General features: G+C 44.7%; 1 protein-coding gene and 1 pseudogene across 1 annotated transcript; both read left to right on the top strand.

Annotated features, from left to right (window-relative positions):
- Window positions 1-2,387: 2,387 nt before the first annotated feature.
- On the top strand, window positions 2,388-2,477 carry LOC111761823 (U6atac minor spliceosomal RNA; annotated as a pseudogene).
- An 8,652-nt stretch (window positions 2,478-11,129) lies between these two features.
- On the top strand, window positions 11,130-16,142 carry LOC101432918 (putative MAGE domain-containing protein MAGEA13P). The gene is made up of 2 exons (XM_004483117.2): window positions 11,130-11,189; window positions 14,980-16,142. The coding sequence occupies exon 2, from the start codon at window positions 15,034-15,036 to the stop codon at window positions 16,066-16,068; it is 1,035 nt and encodes a 344-aa protein (XP_004483174.1). The 5' UTR covers window positions 11,130-11,189; window positions 14,980-15,033; the 3' UTR covers window positions 16,069-16,142.
- The last annotated feature ends 662 nt before the right edge of the window (window positions 16,143-16,804 follow it).

The following is a 16,804-nucleotide window of genomic DNA, read 5'->3' as shown; positions in this document are numbered from 1 at the left end:
TTGTCAGAGAGATATTTCAGTCTCTAAAACACAGCCAGAAAATGGGGAAGTAAGTGAAGAGCAGACTAAAGAAGTGGATGGGAAGGACCTTGAGGGAATTCACCAAAGATGGCTTTGATCTTCTTGGGTTTGCTCAGTAAAAATACAGTGAGAGGAGATAAGGAAGGGTTAGGAACTTGACATGGGTGGGTACTGTTCACAAGAATCTCCGTGTAAAAGACATGCAAAGCAGCATCACTCCTAACATGTCATCCTGAGGAACTGATAACAAATACTCAAATATCTTTATTGGGAAAGCAGTGCAACATGTTAACAAATACTGCCAGTATCTATCTTCTAATAAAAACATATCACTATAACATACCCATGAAATTTAAAAAAATAACCAATTCAAATGCAATTAATTTAATCTACCTCTCGAATGATTTCTTTGAGTGGTATTTCCAAATTGTTCTAACTTTTTATTTCTTTTTCATGATGTGTTGATTTATTTTTCATTGCATTAAAATTTTTTTTTAGTTTTCTACACATTATGTGCTCTTCCATCCATATTTTCTTATAAAGTTAATGATAAAATTAACAAATTCTTTGATGATTTTAATCAGTAAAAAAATTGATGGTACTTTAGCATGAGGGCTGATTTCATGTGTCAACTTGGCTAGGTTATGGTATTCAGTTGTTCATCAAGTCAGTACTGGCCTGATTACTTCTGGGAAGGTATTTTTGTAGATAGATTTAAATCACTAGTCAGTTTATTGCATCTATGGCTGATTGCATCTACAATCAACAAAGAAGATTGCCTTCAGCAATAAGGAGAGTCTCTTCATCCAATAAGTTGGAGGGCTTAAAGCAAGAACTGAGGATTTCAGATGTCAGAAAAATTTCTCTTTCTTCTTCAGCCAGCCAGCTTCTCCTGGGAACACAACTTTAACCTCACTGGAACTTCCAGCTTGTGCCCTACATTAGAGAGTTCAGACATGTCAGATTTCAGAAATATCTTTTTCAAAGTTTCTAGCTTATGGCCTCCCCTACAGAAGTCATATATATCAACATATATCTTTTGTCAGTTCTCTTTCTTTGGATAACCATGAATAATACATTTTCCTTTGTAACGAAAACTTTATAATAGTAATCCTTTCTTGATTACCACATTTCCCCAAGAATCTATACTATGGAGTTTAAGTATTGGAGGAAATGAGACATTATAAAATGGTAATCTTATTTTGTCAGTGGCAGTTTGATTGCTCTTCAACCCTTAAATGATCTGCCACAGAATTTCTGAAAATTCCATTCAATTTACCCATATTACAACATTTATTTTAAATCACTGAGCTTCAGAAATGAATGGCATGGTTTCTTCCTTCTCTATACTGCTGCAGAGGAGTTTGACACTTTACTGTGGGGCAGTTGTCAATTTAACCTATGTGGCCATGGTTACTCTTGGTCGACCTGAAAAAATATCCAGAAATGATGGTTTTTACAAATGAATAATATTATCTACCACAGAATCAACAATTTTCTGCTCTTCCTATTTTATTTTTCTGAGCAAAATATATGCATCAAGTAGGCATTAAATAAACAGTTTTTAAATGTTGAAGATATGAGAAAACCAATTCTGTATGCTAAAGTGATACACTTACACAACAGTAATAGATCTTAGACCCTTGACTCTGAAGGGGAATTTGAGGATCATTTGTTCTGAGTATTTTTATTTTACAGATGGGTAAAATGAGGCCCTGATTTAGGAGTATATGGTCATATAGATAGTAAGTGATATTATGTGAGTTCGTAAATATGATTCATTCTCATGTAACAAAATGAGTCTATGATTTTATTTTACTTTTCAGGGTTGCTATGGAAATATGTGAATGAAAAGCTAAGGTCTTCCTCATCAGTAATTTTACTAACTACCTTTGGGATGTGTGACAGTGAACTAGGAGTCCTGATGAAGATTAGAGAGAGAGAATGCAAGTCATATCTGAATGACGGCAGATACTGGCCCACAGTCAGACTAATCAATGTGGCTGTCTTTCTAATTGAGATAGATTAAAGTTGTGCATATGATATAATATACTAACTAAAATGTAAGTTCCTTTGGAGCAGATATTGATTGAGTCATCCATTCAACATAACTGTGTGTTTATGAATATGAATAAGACACCATTCCTGCTTTCAAGGAGTACTTGTTATACCTCACCACAATGAATATGGTTAAGTGTCGGACTTACTGATTGGTTCTGCTCAACCCCTTTCCCCAAAAAAGTTGCTGTGGTTTTCCAATATATGGGACTGTGTTGTAGATTTGGATCTCTTGGTCTGCCTGTAGGAACTATATCAGTGATTATATATTTATATGGTATCTCAGGGTTACACTTTGCCCTTTGTGTGTTATGTATGACAAGAAGGAATATTAGCAACCCCCAGGATAAGGACAAATGTAGTCCTATTGGCTTGTTCAACACAAGGTAATGGTTTCTAGAGAATTGTTTCAAGGCAATGGTTTCAGACAGAAAGTTCAGGAAGCAAAGCACCACACTTGTCCGAGCTTCAGTTCCTCATTGTGGGGTGGGATGAGAACAGTAATTTTCAAATGTTTTTAAAGTAGCCTAACCCTTTCTGCTTTTCAAATGAACTATTATATTAAAAAGCTTGGTAGTTCTAAAAAAACAGCCCAAAGCAGAGCTGCTCTGAATGAATCAGGAGTGGAGGGATTGGGGTCTCACCAGCTGGGCTTGTTCTTTCCTCCTCTTCATTTTATCAATGAAGAAAGATAATCCCAGAGAAGCAAATGGATTTACCCTAATGTAAGGGTAAAGGGGTGCTGATGCAAAGCCAACAGAACTCCGTTTGCATTTATAAAGAGTATTTATTTGGTGTAGAAGTTTACAGTCAGGAGGTCTTAAAGAGTTCAACTCAAGGTACCATAAAAGATACTTTCACGTGTGGGGGTAAGAAGGTAGGTGATGTCTGCCTTAAGAGCCCTCTTCCTCTTAAGGCCCCATGATCCCAGCTTCTTCCGGTCTCAGATGTAGGCTGGTATAAGGCTCAACTCTCTCCCTGGGGCTCATTTCTTTCCAGGCTCAGCTACTCTGGTCTCTTCACAAGGTCAGCTGTAGACTATCAGGCTCATTTCTCTTCCTGGGGTTCTCTGCCATGTCTAATGAGCTGTCTCTCTTACTCTGTGTTCTCCTTCTTTGTGTATTTACTTCCCAGGGCTCCAGCATCAAAAACTAAAACTCTCCTCTGCCATGTTGTTTTTCCTGTGAATGTCTGCCCACCAAGGTGATGAATCAACCCTAATCATAATTTAATCAAGTAAAAGTGAAACCTCTGAATTTAATACAGTCTAATATGCCAAGAGTAACAAACCAGATTACAAACACAATCCAATATCTGTTTTTGGAATTCATAAACAATACCACACTGCCACACCTAAAGTTCATTGTCAATCAGTAATACAACCAGGACTGAATTCTAGACCTCATTCTACTCAAGAAGAAATTAAGTGTATTGAATTTAAATGTATTGAGTTTTCTAGGGATCTATGCTGTTGTAGACCTGTTGGAAGATATAAATGGGGTTAAAGATACAAACTCTTCCTCTAAGGAGTTTACAATAATAGCATGAAGAGGAAACAAAATTGTATAAATTCAGGAAACATTTGTTGGACAATTGCTTTGTGTGATGCATTAGGGATTTAAAGGCTAATAACATCATAGGCCCTCCAAAAGCTCACAGGTCTAATGGACAGAGTGGTAGGCTGAATAATGACTCCCAAAGGATACCCAGGTCCTAATCCCTGGAAGCTGGGAATGCTATCTTTTATTGTAACAGGGACTTTGCAGATGTGATTAAGTTAAGGATCTTCAAATGGGGAGATTATCCTGGATTATCTGAGCCAGCCCTAAATGTAATCACAAATGTCTTTATAAGAGGGAAGCAGAAGAACATTTCTACTTCAGAAGAGAGAAACTGATGTGATGACATCAGCAGAGAGAGATGTGAAAATGCTATACTGTAGGCTTTGAAGATGGAAGAAGGGGCAAGGAGTCAAGGAATACAGCTTTGGACACTGGAAAGGTAAGAAAATGGGCTGTCACCTGGAACTTCTAGAGGGAGCGTGGCCATGCTGACACCTTCCTTTCAGCCCAGTGAAACTGATTTCAGTCTTCTGGCCTACCAGAACTATAAGAGAATAAATCTGAGTTGTTTTATGCCACCAAATTTGTAGAAATTTGATACAGTGGCAATAGGAAACAATGCAGGGAGAGGGTTGTGTAACCAGACAATAAAATGAAATATGATTGCTCAACCTGTCAGCAAATATACTGGAATGATAAAGAGAAAACATGACACAGAAACATTTCCAAATGTTTGATGGTAGGGTAAGTGTTTTTGTTTCCTGGCTGCTAAAACAAATACCATAAAATAGGTTGGCTTAACAACAGGAAATTTATTGGCTCACGGTTTTGAGGCTAGGAGAAGTCCATAACTGAGGTTTCAGCAAGGTGATATTTCCTCCTTGAGGACTGCAACAGTCTGGGGTTGACTGCTGGTGATCCTTGGTATTCCTTGGCTTTTCTGTCACATGGCAATGTCCTCTCATTTTCCTTCCAGGTTCCATTGACTTGCAGCTTCTGGCTACTCTCCATGTTTGTTTGTGTTTTTTTTTTCCTATGTGAAATTTGCTGTGTTTATAAGGACTTCAGCCATATTGAATTAAGACCCACCCTCATTCAGTTTGGGCACACCTTAACTAATAACATCTTCAAAGGCTCTATTTACAAGTGGATTCATACCCTCAGGACCAGGGGTTGGGACCTAAACATGCCTTTGGTGGGGGACATGATTTAATCCCCAACACAAATGATAACAAATCAATATTTTGTTCTAGAAAAATATTTGAATACCTATATGAAAATTAAATAAATGTGAATTTTTACTTCACACTATATAAAACTACTGTTTGATTACACTATTATGAACTAAATACATTATGTAGACTCATGGAGTTAATAATTAGCACATAAATTAGAAATTAGAAGGAGGGTAGAGAATGGAAAGCTGAGGGTTAATCTGTGCAGAATTGGTAAAAAGGTTGTTTGTAAATCTCTGGAAATGAATAGAAATGGTGAAAGCATATCATGGTGTTTGTAACTAGGAGAGCTATTGCATGGGTATGATAGGAGTTGAAAGGGAAAGTCTAAGATCATATATATTCCTCGAAGGAAAGCTAAAAACTGCAACATGGGACTATATAAGATATAACCTCATCTAAAACTCAAATATGAGAGATATTGCATATATAAGACTGTTCTTACAAAATAGATATAGAAATATACTAGAGAGAAGGAAACAGAATAGCAGCTATGTACAGCAGGGCAAGCATGGAGAGACTGAGTGGTGATGAGTTTTGTTTGTTTTTTGTTTATTATTATTATTATTGGAATAATGAAAGTGCTCTAAGAATAAAGTGATGAATACACAAATATGTGATTACACTGAATACTATTGATTGCACACTTCAGATGGATTTATGCTTTATCATCTATTCATAAATTTGATTTGTTAACAAATCAATTCTAGGTGGATTAACAGCCTAACACAAAAAGCAAAACTTTTCTTAATCTTTAAGGAGAAAATTTAGGAAAATCTTCAAAACCTTAAAGTAGAGAAGTCTTTCTTTTAGAAGATACAGACAGTACATATCATAAAAAAATGACAATAAATAGGAACCCTTGTACAATTTTAAAAATTATTACAAAGTAGTATTTCAAAAGTGAAAATATATTCGACACATTGGGAAAGATATTTGCAAAGCATATAACCAAAAAAGAAGTCATATCCAGAATATGTAATGAACTACAAATCAGTAAGAATAAGAAATAAGTCACCCCATAGAAAAATGGACAGCAGGCATATAAAGACAATTCACAGAAAATCAGAACAGTCAATAAACATGGTGAAGAATTGTAGTTGGTGCTGGGGTTGAATATATACCCAGGGGATCTGAATCTCTGGACTGACCATATGATAGCCAGGCCCTGAGCCTCAACAATCTTCAGCTCCTACACTCTGATTTATTGGACTTACCCCACTCAGCTAACATGGAGTTGAAGAAGGTCAACCACCACACCAGGGAGCCAAGAGTGCCTACAACTGTAAGCAGAAGGATTGCATCCAGCATCCATGTGGAATCTAAGCCCCCATCTTAATATAGATGTGGAGTAGACACAACCATTCCAAGGTCCATAGGATGGAGGAATAGAATATGGATTAGAGTGGACTTACTGATATTCTATTCATGAACTATAATGATTAGTAATTGAAGAAAATGTGGCATTGGTGTGGAGAAAGTGGCCATGGTGGTGCTGGGTGTGGGGAATGGGAGGAAGAGATGAAATGTGGAGACGTTTTCGGGACTTGGAGTTGTCCTGGGTAGTGCTGCAGGGACAGCTACGGACATTGTATGTCCTCCCGTGGCCCACTGGGTGGAACGTGGTAGAGTGTGGGCTATGATGTGGACCACTGATCATGAGGTACAGCAGTGCTCAGAGATGTATTCACCAAATGTAATGAATGTCTCATGATGATGGAGGAGGTTGTTGCTATGGGGGCAGGAGTGGGGTGAGGGGGTGGTGGGTATATGGGGACCTTATTTTTTTTAATGTAATAGTAAAAAAATAAATAAAGACAAAAATAAGTAAAAAAAAGAAAAAAATAAACATGGTGAGTTGTTCAACTTCACTAGTTATCAGAGCAATTTCAATTCAAGCGATAATGAAAATTAATTTCATATTTGTATCAATCGTCCCAGAAGGCAAAAGTTGACATGCTCAAATTAGGTAATATGAGGAGAGTCTAATAAAGGGATTATTCAAAATGATATGAAACCTCAAGGAATAGTACAGAACCTGGAGCTTAGAAACCGTAGAGTCTTTTATCATTCCTAGGCCTGAAGGGATAAGGAGAGGGAATATTTACCAGATCCTGGGGGGTGGGGGGGTGGGTGGCAAGGCCTTCTTTCACAAACTGTGACTTTTGTTCAAGGAATGAAGCCAGCCCATGGTGCTCCACAGTGAGGATACTGATGTAATGAGTATTCTAACCTCACTCTCTTCCCTTCCTTCAATTTCCTTCTGCTGCTCTCCAGCTCAACCAAACTAGAAACCCAAAGCCAAGGGAACCCTTTGCTCTCCTCCATACAGTTCAACCCATGGGGCACATAGCAGGGTGGAAAAGATGCAGAGTGGATTTGGAGTGGCACAAGACCACAACTGGCACAAGTCTAACAGTGCTAAATGTTGGTGAGTATGTAGAACAAGGGCGAATTAAATTCAGTTCTGATGGGAATGCAAATTGTTAACAAGCACTTTGGAGAGCAATTTGGCAATGTTTGTTAAAGCTGAACACATACATATTTTATGATCGAACAATTCCACTTCTATGTATATGCTCTACAGGAAAACATACACATACAGCAGAAGAGAATAATAAGAATATTCATAGCATAGTTATATTAATCTTTTTGAAGAGCTAAAATATCATTTGGAAGAACTGATGAATACACTGTAGTATGCTCATATTATGCAGCAAGGATAAAACATGGAAGAATCTCATAAACAACATCAAATAAAAGAGTACATCAAAGAAGGATGCATCCAGTGTCATCCCCCTTATATAAGGTTATTAAACCATACCAAATAGTGCTATATATCTTATGGCAGGGGAGGAGCACTGATGTAGGATGTCACTGATGGGGGATGCATGGGTGGGAGGGAGTTCTCCAGGGCATGCATATAGTGTATATAGATATGTTTGTATGTTTGTTGGATATTGTCATAGTGGGTAGAGTTACACATGACAACTGAGGTAGTGTTGAGTTCTCATCTTGGGGAGCTCTGCCATATTCCCCAGTGTAACAACAATAATACCCCAAGTGCAAGGGCAAAGACCTGTAAAGAAGGATGGTCCAATTATGGGCCCTTGATACTGATGGCTAGGCTTATGAGCTTGTGTACTTGAAATTTCAACTAGGCCTAGAGCGGCAGGGTGCCTAAGAGTTACCTCCTGAAAGCCTCCATGTTGCTCAAACGTGGCCACTCTCTAAGCCAAACTCAGCAGGCCTCCTTTTAAGGCCTTCAAGGGATTGGATGATACTTCTCTTATTGTTGAAAGCAGTCTCCTTAGTTGATGGTAGATGTAATCAGGCAGAGATGCAATCAATATAATGACGATTTAATCCATGAAATATCCTCACAGTACCTATCAGGTCAGTGCTTACTTGACCAAACCACTGAACATCATTACCTAGTCAAGTTAATACTTGGAATTAACCATCACAGAAGGGAATGTTCGTTTCCTCAAATCTACAGCAAACATAGTCAAGTGTGAAATGTTGGAAACATTCCATTAAAGTCAGGAATGAGACATACGTATGCTATCAACACTACTGTTCAAAACTGCATGGGATCACAAAGCCAGACTTATGGATCTCAAAATACATAAGAGATTGAAAGGAAAGAGATGATATTTGGTGACACTACCATCTATGTAAAAGATTGTAAGGAATAGACACATGGAATATACAAATGAATAAGAGACTTGATAATGTTAGTGTTTGGAAAGTCACTACAGTGAAATCAGGGAGTCTTGCCACACAAAAGCAATAGCTAATTAGAATGTGTATGAGAAAATACCGCATTCTCACCAGTGACAAAATCCAAATATCACCTACACCTCACAAAACTGTACAAGATCTTTATGGAGGTGATTATAAAATTTCCTGATACATACAGGTAAGCAGAGTCCTGAATAAATAGGAAAGCCTACTGTGTTTCTTGATGGGGAACAAAATAGTGTACAAATGTCAATTCTCCATTACTTACAGATTCAGTGCCTTACCTGCACCTGCCGAGAAAACAATTAAATGCTGTCTTCCACTCCCCAAATCAATGATGGAAAACAACAGAGGGAAAATCTAAACCAATCAAACAATATTGTATTAGTTTCTCAGGACTGCTGTAATGAATGACCATGAATGATTGGCTTAAAACAACAGAAATTTATTCCCTCACAGTTCTGAAGGCCAAAAGTCTGATATCAGTATCACTTGGCTGAAATCAAGGTGTCAGCAGGGCCACACTCACTCTGGGAACTCTAGGGTACATTGCATTAATTGCTTCTTCCTGCTTCTAGTGGCTACCATTCCTTGGCTTGTGGCCATATCAGTCCAATTTCTGCCTCTGTTTCCACATTGCTTTCTCCTCTATAAATCTGTGGCACCTTCCTCTCCCTCCCTCTTGTAAGGACATCTGTGATTGCATTTCGGGCACAACCAGATTATACAGGATACTCTCAACACAAAATCCTTAGCTTAATCACATCTGCAAAGACTTTTTGTTTTTGCCAACTAAGGCAACATTTATAGGTTCCAGGGATTGGGACCAAATACCCATGGAAGGCCATTTTTCAGCTTACCACAAATATCAAAACCAAAATCTAAATAATAGTCACCCTGGGGAGACTGAAGTCTGTGGTGAACGGATACTTTTTTAGGAGGTGCAGAAGAGGGAGTTGGCAGTGAAGTTGGGGAGGTCCATAGCCTGCAATAGATGGCAGAGGATGGGATAAGTAGGAGGAAAATTTTGAAACTTGTGACTGTGCTTCTTTGAAGAACTCTGAGGCAGCATCTCAGACTACAGCCATGGGACAATATCAGTAGCAAGAAAGATAGGGTTAATTGAGGCTGTATGAGTGCAGAGTCTATAGAAATAACCACTTGAAACCACTTTAGTAAGTGAGGGCTGGCCTTTAAAAATTATTATTATTATAACAGAATATAAAGAATGAAATAGAAATAGAAGAGCAAGAATCATAGTGAATCATGCATAGGAAAGGTAGATATTCTTTCATGAAACTATGTGTGTGGGTGGGGGGGTGGTAATCCACACATACAATTTGTCAAGATGTAAAATATATTTCTGAATATGAATGAGTGTTCCAAAACTTGAAATCACTGCACTGGGCAATGCAATGTTAGGTGATCTCAAAAGAAGAGGACCTCCCAAACCATGCTGCTCAGTCTCCTTTATGTAGAACATAAATCTGTTGGAACAAAAGTTTCCAAAGCCTAAGTCTGGCTGAGGAAGAGACCCCATGGGGAGGTGTGACTCTTCTCTGGCAGTCTCCCACCTGTCGTAGGCACAGAAGCCCTCCTCCCATCTAGCATCTAGCCTGGAATTCCAACCCGTCTCTTCAAGGGTTGCCTTTAGGCAAATGCTCAGAGCTGGCAGGAAGGGGGAAGCTCCAGGGAACATTTTACCAAAAGTCGGGAGCCAAGATGAGGAGCCTCAACAGTGAGGACTGAGAGGTTCGCCCACTCCAAAACAAAGGAGAACAAACAGAATCCCTGACATTCTGTGTGCACAGGGAGACTGCAGGCAGGGCTGTCAGCCTGCGCATATGCCTCCTCATTTTCAACTCTGGGGTCACAGTGAGGTGGGGATCTTGGTTTGACAGGAAGACTCAGGTCATTTCCATGCCGAAGTCAAGGTGATGCTCCTGAGGATTGACAGCAAACTTCATAAGCACAGAAGACACCGAGGTCCAGCCCTTTTCTGCACCTGTTGTCATCCCTAGAGGGCTCTGGGGCATAGTGAACAGAAGTGATAGACCCTGCCTTCCACGGTGGGTGGGGAGGATCTCAGGGAAGTCAGGACCTTGGTCTGAGGTGGCCAGAGTCAGGTCAGCAGAGGGAGGCATCTCGGGCCATGCCAGGAATCAGGGTATGGATCTTAGGGGAGTTCTGGGGGGCCCCCATTGCAGACAGGGATCACTCCAGAAACTGTCAGCCCAGATTCCTGGTGAGGCTGTCAGACAGAGGTCACCCCCCTCTTCTTTGTCTCTGGGAACCCTGGCCTGAGAAATAGCAACCTCGGGTCAGAAGGGAGAAAGTAGAGACTGCGAGGAGTAAATACAAACACCTTGAGAAGGGTTGACAGTACACCCATCCCAGGCAGAAGGGGCCAATCACAAAGCTGCCCTGCCCCTGCCGTCGGTCCTGGTAAAGGCCCCGGATGTGACAGTTGCTGATTTCCGCCTTGGCGGCTGAGCGAGGTGAGGCCTTCGCTGAGCAGGTGGACTCAGGTCAGGAGAAGAAAGAGTGCCAGGCCCTGCCACACGACAAGGTGAGGACCCTGAGAGAACTAAGGGGGATTCCGAAGCCCGCTCCCTTAGGGGAGGATTCTCAGAGGCGCGCGTCCCTTCCTGAAAATGGGGCCCCGGCCTAAGAAAACTTCTTCAGAAGGGAGGGGCCCCAGGCGCTGTCAGGAGTAAATACGCACACCTGGAGGAGGATTGGGGTTCCCTCGCACAGAGAACACAGCGACTCCCCGGAATGCAGCTCCCCCCAGCCTTCGGAGGCCCGGGGCAGGGTCCCCGGATGTGGTGGTTCCTCACTTCCACCTTGGGGTCTGAGGGAAGCGAAGCTTCCTCTGAGGGGGGCGGACTCCTATCGAAAGAGGGAGGGGCCCCAAGATCTGCCAGGCGGCTCGGTGAGGGCCCTGACAGAAATAAGGGCGATCCCCCCCAGACGCAGAGCAGCTCCCAGAAACCCGCCCCTGCTGTCAGCCCTGTGAGGGCCAAGCAGAATTCTCAGAAGTGCCCTTCCGCCCCTGAAGGTGGGGCCCTGGCCTGAGCAAAGCATCGTCAAAAGGGACGAGCCCGGGGTGCTGCCAGGAGTAAACATGAATGCCTGGAGGAGAACGGAGGTTCCCTCACCCCAGCCCCAGAGCACAGCAGGCCCCACAGAAGCCAGCTGCCCTCCTGCCCCTGCTGTCAGCTGTGGGAGGCCCGGCCAGGGTCCCCGGAGTTGTTCTTTCCTGACTTCCGCCTTGGGGTCTGAGGGCGTGAGGGTTTATCTGAGGGAGGCAGACCCTGGTCAAAAGAAGGAGGTGCCCAGCATCAAAGTGAGGACGCTAATGCGGGGCCTGAGTGGATGTCCCGGCCCAGACAGGTAAAGGACACAACTGAACCCCATCTCTGTCGTTGGCAGTGGGACGGCCAGGTTGGGACTTTCAGAGGTCCCCCCCCCCCACTTCGGTGTCAGGGATTCTCAAGGAGATTGAGGCCTTGGGCGGTGGGAGGCATCCTCAGGGCAGCAGAAGGGTGCAGAATCTGGCCCTGTACGGAGTAAATATGAATACCTCGAGCAGAATAGAGGTCCCTTCCCCCAGAGAATACAGGGGTCCTCAACAGAATCCAGCTCCCCTTTTCCCCTGCCCCTGCTGTCAGCGCTGGGAGACCCCCTGCAGGCCTGTCAACCTGAGGCTCAGCCTCACTCCCACCTCTGTTGTCTCAATGATGTAGTGGTCTTGGTTGGAAGGGTCAGCCGAGCGACGAGACCCAGACCCTGCCAAGCCTCAGGGTGAGGATGCTTGAGGAGGTATTAGGAGACTTTCCACGCCAGATTGGGGGCCACATCCCACAGAAATCTGTCCCTGCCATCAGCCCTGGGAAGCCCCAAGCAGGCGTGGCTGGATGTGATGCTTCCTGACTTCTACCTTGGGGTCTGAGGCAGGTGGACTCAGGCCAGCAGAGGGAGGACTTGCGGTGGCTGCCAGGTGTCACGGTGTGGACCCTGAAGGAGAACTAAGGGAGCTTCTCATCCAGACAGGGATTCACAGAGCCCCACTCCTACTGTGTGCACTGCAGATCTTGGTAGGATTATCAGTCAGAAGCTCCCTTCCCCTCATGTCCTCCTCGAGGGTTTCATAGAGATGGAGGTCTTGGCCTGAGTAAACCAGCCTCAGATCAGCAGAAGGGAGTGATCCCACTCCCTATTCCGTGTAAATATGAATAGCTTGAGGGAACTGAGGTTACCTGCCAACCCAGGACACAGCAGTGCCCTGAGAATCCAGTTCCACTGTGCCCTTTTATCAGTCCTGGGAGGCCCAAGGCACGGTCCCTGGATGTGGTGTTTCCTGACTTCGGCCTTGGCGTCGGAGGTGAGGTGTTGTTAGAAGTGGGTAGACTCAGGTCAACAGAGGGAAGGGTCCCAGGCCCTGATGGGCTTCAGGGTAAGGACACTGGGGGGGGGGGCTTTTGGGACCTCCCATCCCCGACAGAGGTTAAAGGCACCCCACAGAAATCCTTTCTACCCTTGGGAAACTCTGGGTAGGCCTGTCAGGCAGAGGCCCTACTCATTTCCAGCTTGGGGTTTCTCAAGGGTGTGAGGCCATTTGAATAAGGGTATCCACTATCCCGGAACATACCAGTCTCGATCCTGCTGTCAGCCCTGGGAGACTGCAGGTTTGTGTGGCTGTATGTGGTGCCTCATCCTTATTGTCTCGTTGGTCTCTGGAAGTGAGGACATTGCTCTGACAGAGACGACTTCAGGTCAGGAGAGAGCCACATCAGGTCAGCTCAGGGAGCAGTATCAGGCTCTTCCAGATGTCAAGGTGAGGACCCTAGGTGAGGACTGAGAGGACCCCCAACCTAGGAGAGCTGGGGCCCCCAGTTCCACCATGCCCTTGCTGTCAGCCCTGGCAGGCTCTGGGGCAAGGGGTCTGGATGTTGTGTGCCCTCATTTTTGCCTGGTGGTCTCCGGGAGGTGAGGGCCTAAGTCTGAGGTGGCTGGATACAGTTCGACATAGGAAGGGGTGGGAAATGGACTTGGCCCACTGGTTAGGGCGTCCGTCTACCACATGGGAGGTCCGCGGTTCAAACCCCGGGCCTCCTTGACCCGTGTGGAGCTGGCCCATGCGCACCGCTGATGCGCACAAGGAGTGCCCTGACACACAGGGGTGTCCCCTGCATAGGGGAGCCCCACGCGCAAGGAGTGCGCCCCGTGGGGAGAGCTGCCCAGCGTGAAAGAAAGTGCAGCCTGCCTAAGAATGGTGCCACCCACACTTCCCGTGCCGCTGACGACAACAGAAGCGGACAAAGAAACAAGACGCAGCAAATAGACACAGAGAACAGACAATCGGGGGGGGGGGGGGATTAAATAAATAAATAAATCTTTTAAAAAACATAGGAAGGGGTCATAAGCCCTTACAAGAGCCAACTTGAGGCCTGAAGGGACCTCCTCCACGAGAACAGATAACGACCCTATCTCTCCCTGCTTCTGCAGTCAGCCATGGAATGACCCGTGGCCTGGTGGTTAGATGTGGCTTCCCTCACTTCCTCCTCTGGGGTTCCATGGCGATGAGACCTTTGTCTAAGTCAGTAGATGGAGGGGTCCTAGGCCCTGCCAGGTGTCTAGGTGAGGGCTGAGATGCCCTGCTCCCTATTCCAGGAAAAAGGGCCTCCTACAGAGTTACATCAGTCTTTGCTGTCACCGCAGGGGAGGCCCTGGGCAAGTGAGGCCAAGTACAGCATCCCCTTGCTTCTTCCTGCTTGACCTCAGGCATGTCAGCTCTTATTCTGAGGGTTTGCCTCAGGTCAGCAGAGGGGTGAGGCCCAGGCCCTGCCAGGGGAAAGGTGAGGACCCTGAGTGGACACTGAGGGGACCATCCAGAAGAGTGAGGACCTCACTGAGTCCAGCCCTGCCCCTCCTGCCAGCACTGTGAGGCACGGGTCTGTGCTTGCAGTCTGCAGCCTGAAGTGTCCCTGTAGTCCTGCAGTTCTTTTCACAGGGGCTCAAGAAAGCAGGAGCTGAGGGACTTGGCCTGAGGTACACATCCTCAGGTCAACAGAACAGAGAAGGCCCAGGCATTGCCAGGAATCAAGGTAAGGCCCCTGAATGTGTATCAGAAGGCCCCACACTCCAGAAGGGTGCAGACCCCACAGTACCTGACCCCACTCACTTTACTGTCAGCCCTGGAAGCCTCAGGCTGTGTCGGCAGGCTGTACCCTGAGGAGCTGTCTCATGTCCTCCTTCAGGTTCTTAAGGAGCAGTCTAACCAGGAGCACTACCTAACGGAAGACCTGTAAGAGTCACCAAAGTTGAGTTTCTCACCTGCTCCCTTTCCCCCGCAGGCCTGTAGCCCCTCTCGCCCACCCTCCTGCCTGCCACCCCTAACAAGAGTCATCATGCCACGCAGACAGAAGAGTCAGCTATGCAAGCTTGAGAATATCCTTCAGGCCCAAAGGAAGAAACAGCGCCTGGTGGGAGCACAGCTTCCTACAGCTGAAGAGAAGAAGGCCTCCTCCTTCTCTTGCTTTCTCTCTCCTCTGATCCCGGGCACCCTGGCCAAGGTGCCTGCGGCTGGGACAGCAAATACTCTCCAGGGTCCCCAAAGAGCCTGCTCCTCCTCCACTGCCATCGCAGCCACCCCACTGAGCAAATCAGGTGAGGGCTCCAGCAAGCAAGAAGGAAAACGTCCAAGCACCTCTCAGGCCCCACTAGACCCATCTAGTGATGTGCTCTATAAGAAGGTGGGCAGTTTGATGCAGTTCCTGGGCATCAAGTATATAACGAAGGAGCCCGTCACCAAGGCAGATATCCTGAGGAGCGTCATCAAAGAGTATAAGGATCACTACCCAGTGATCTTCAAGGCAACTAGTGAGTTCATGGAGGTGGTCTTTGGCATTGATGTGAAGGAAGCAGACCCCAGCGGTCACTCCTACGTGCTCACCAACACACTAAACCTCACCTACAACAAGATGCTGAGAGATGAGAGGGACATGCCTAAGACAGGCCTCCTGATTCTCATCCTGGGCCTGATCTTCATGGAGGGCGACTGCGCCCCTGAGGAGAAGATCTGGGAGGTGCTGCATATGATGAAGGTGTACGACGGGATGCAGGATATCGTCTATGGGGAGCCCAGGAAGCTCATCACCCAAGATTTCGTGCGGAAGAAGTACCTGGTGTACCAGCAGGTGGCCGGCAGTGATCCTCCACGCTATGAGTTCCTGTGGGGTCCAAGGGCCCATGCGGAAACCAGCAAGATGAAAGTCCTGGAGTATTTCACCAGGATCAATGGCATCGGTACCAGTACCTTTCCAACCCTGTATGAGGAAGCTTTGAGAGATGAGAAGGAGAGAGCCTGGTCGAGAATTATCACCAGGAGTCATGCTACTGCCATGACCAGTGCACTCTTTAGGGCTATATCCAGCCGCATCTGAATGAGATAGATTCTGCATTTGAAGAGGGCGTTCCTTGTTCTAAGTAGTGTAGGGCCAGTAGTGTAGGGGCTAGAAGGAAGATAGTATATAGCATCTAATGTTCCTCTTCTGTATGGGTGACCTAAAGGTTTATTTTCTTTTCATTTTTATATTTTTCAAATGTTGTTCCTTTTAATAGAAGGTTTGTTAGCTTCAGAATCTAAGTTCATGAATGACATTGTTTACACATTTATTGTCATTTTTCAAGTATAAGAATAAGACTTGCTATTTTGTAAGACAAATTGGGAAACCTTCCATCTTATTTTGGGATCTGGGAAAAGATAACATGGCATTGGAATAAGAATTTCCATGCAAATGTGAAATGGCCCAGCAGTAAAATAAATGGGATCAAGAAATAGAGGAAAAAACATGAAAGTTGGTTAATGTTTCAGTTCCCATATTCTTTTTAGGTTGCTGTTCTGTAAAAGAAAAAATATTTACTTGGGTATTCTTGGCTTATTCAAGAGTGTAAGAGAAATAACATTTTAATAAAGGAAAACCCCTGCTCACTGGCTCATTTTTCGAGTATCTGTTCCTGGAAGACAATGTTGGGGGGGGGGGCGAGGGTGGGAGTGAGGACTCAGATAAGCAAGACGTGCCCTCTACCCATAGCAGGGCAGAGTTTAGGAGAGCCTCTCCGCTAAGGTCCAAAGAATAAGTACAAAGAAGTGAGGAGGTGGGAGTTAAGTGTAAGTGG

This window comes from Dasypus novemcinctus, chromosome X, assembly GCF_030445035.2.
Source record: "Dasypus novemcinctus isolate mDasNov1 chromosome X, mDasNov1.1.hap2, whole genome shotgun sequence".
NCBI lineage: Eukaryota > Metazoa > Chordata > Mammalia > Cingulata > Dasypodidae > Dasypus > Dasypus novemcinctus.
This window is presented reverse-complemented; position numbering and strand designations above follow the sequence as displayed.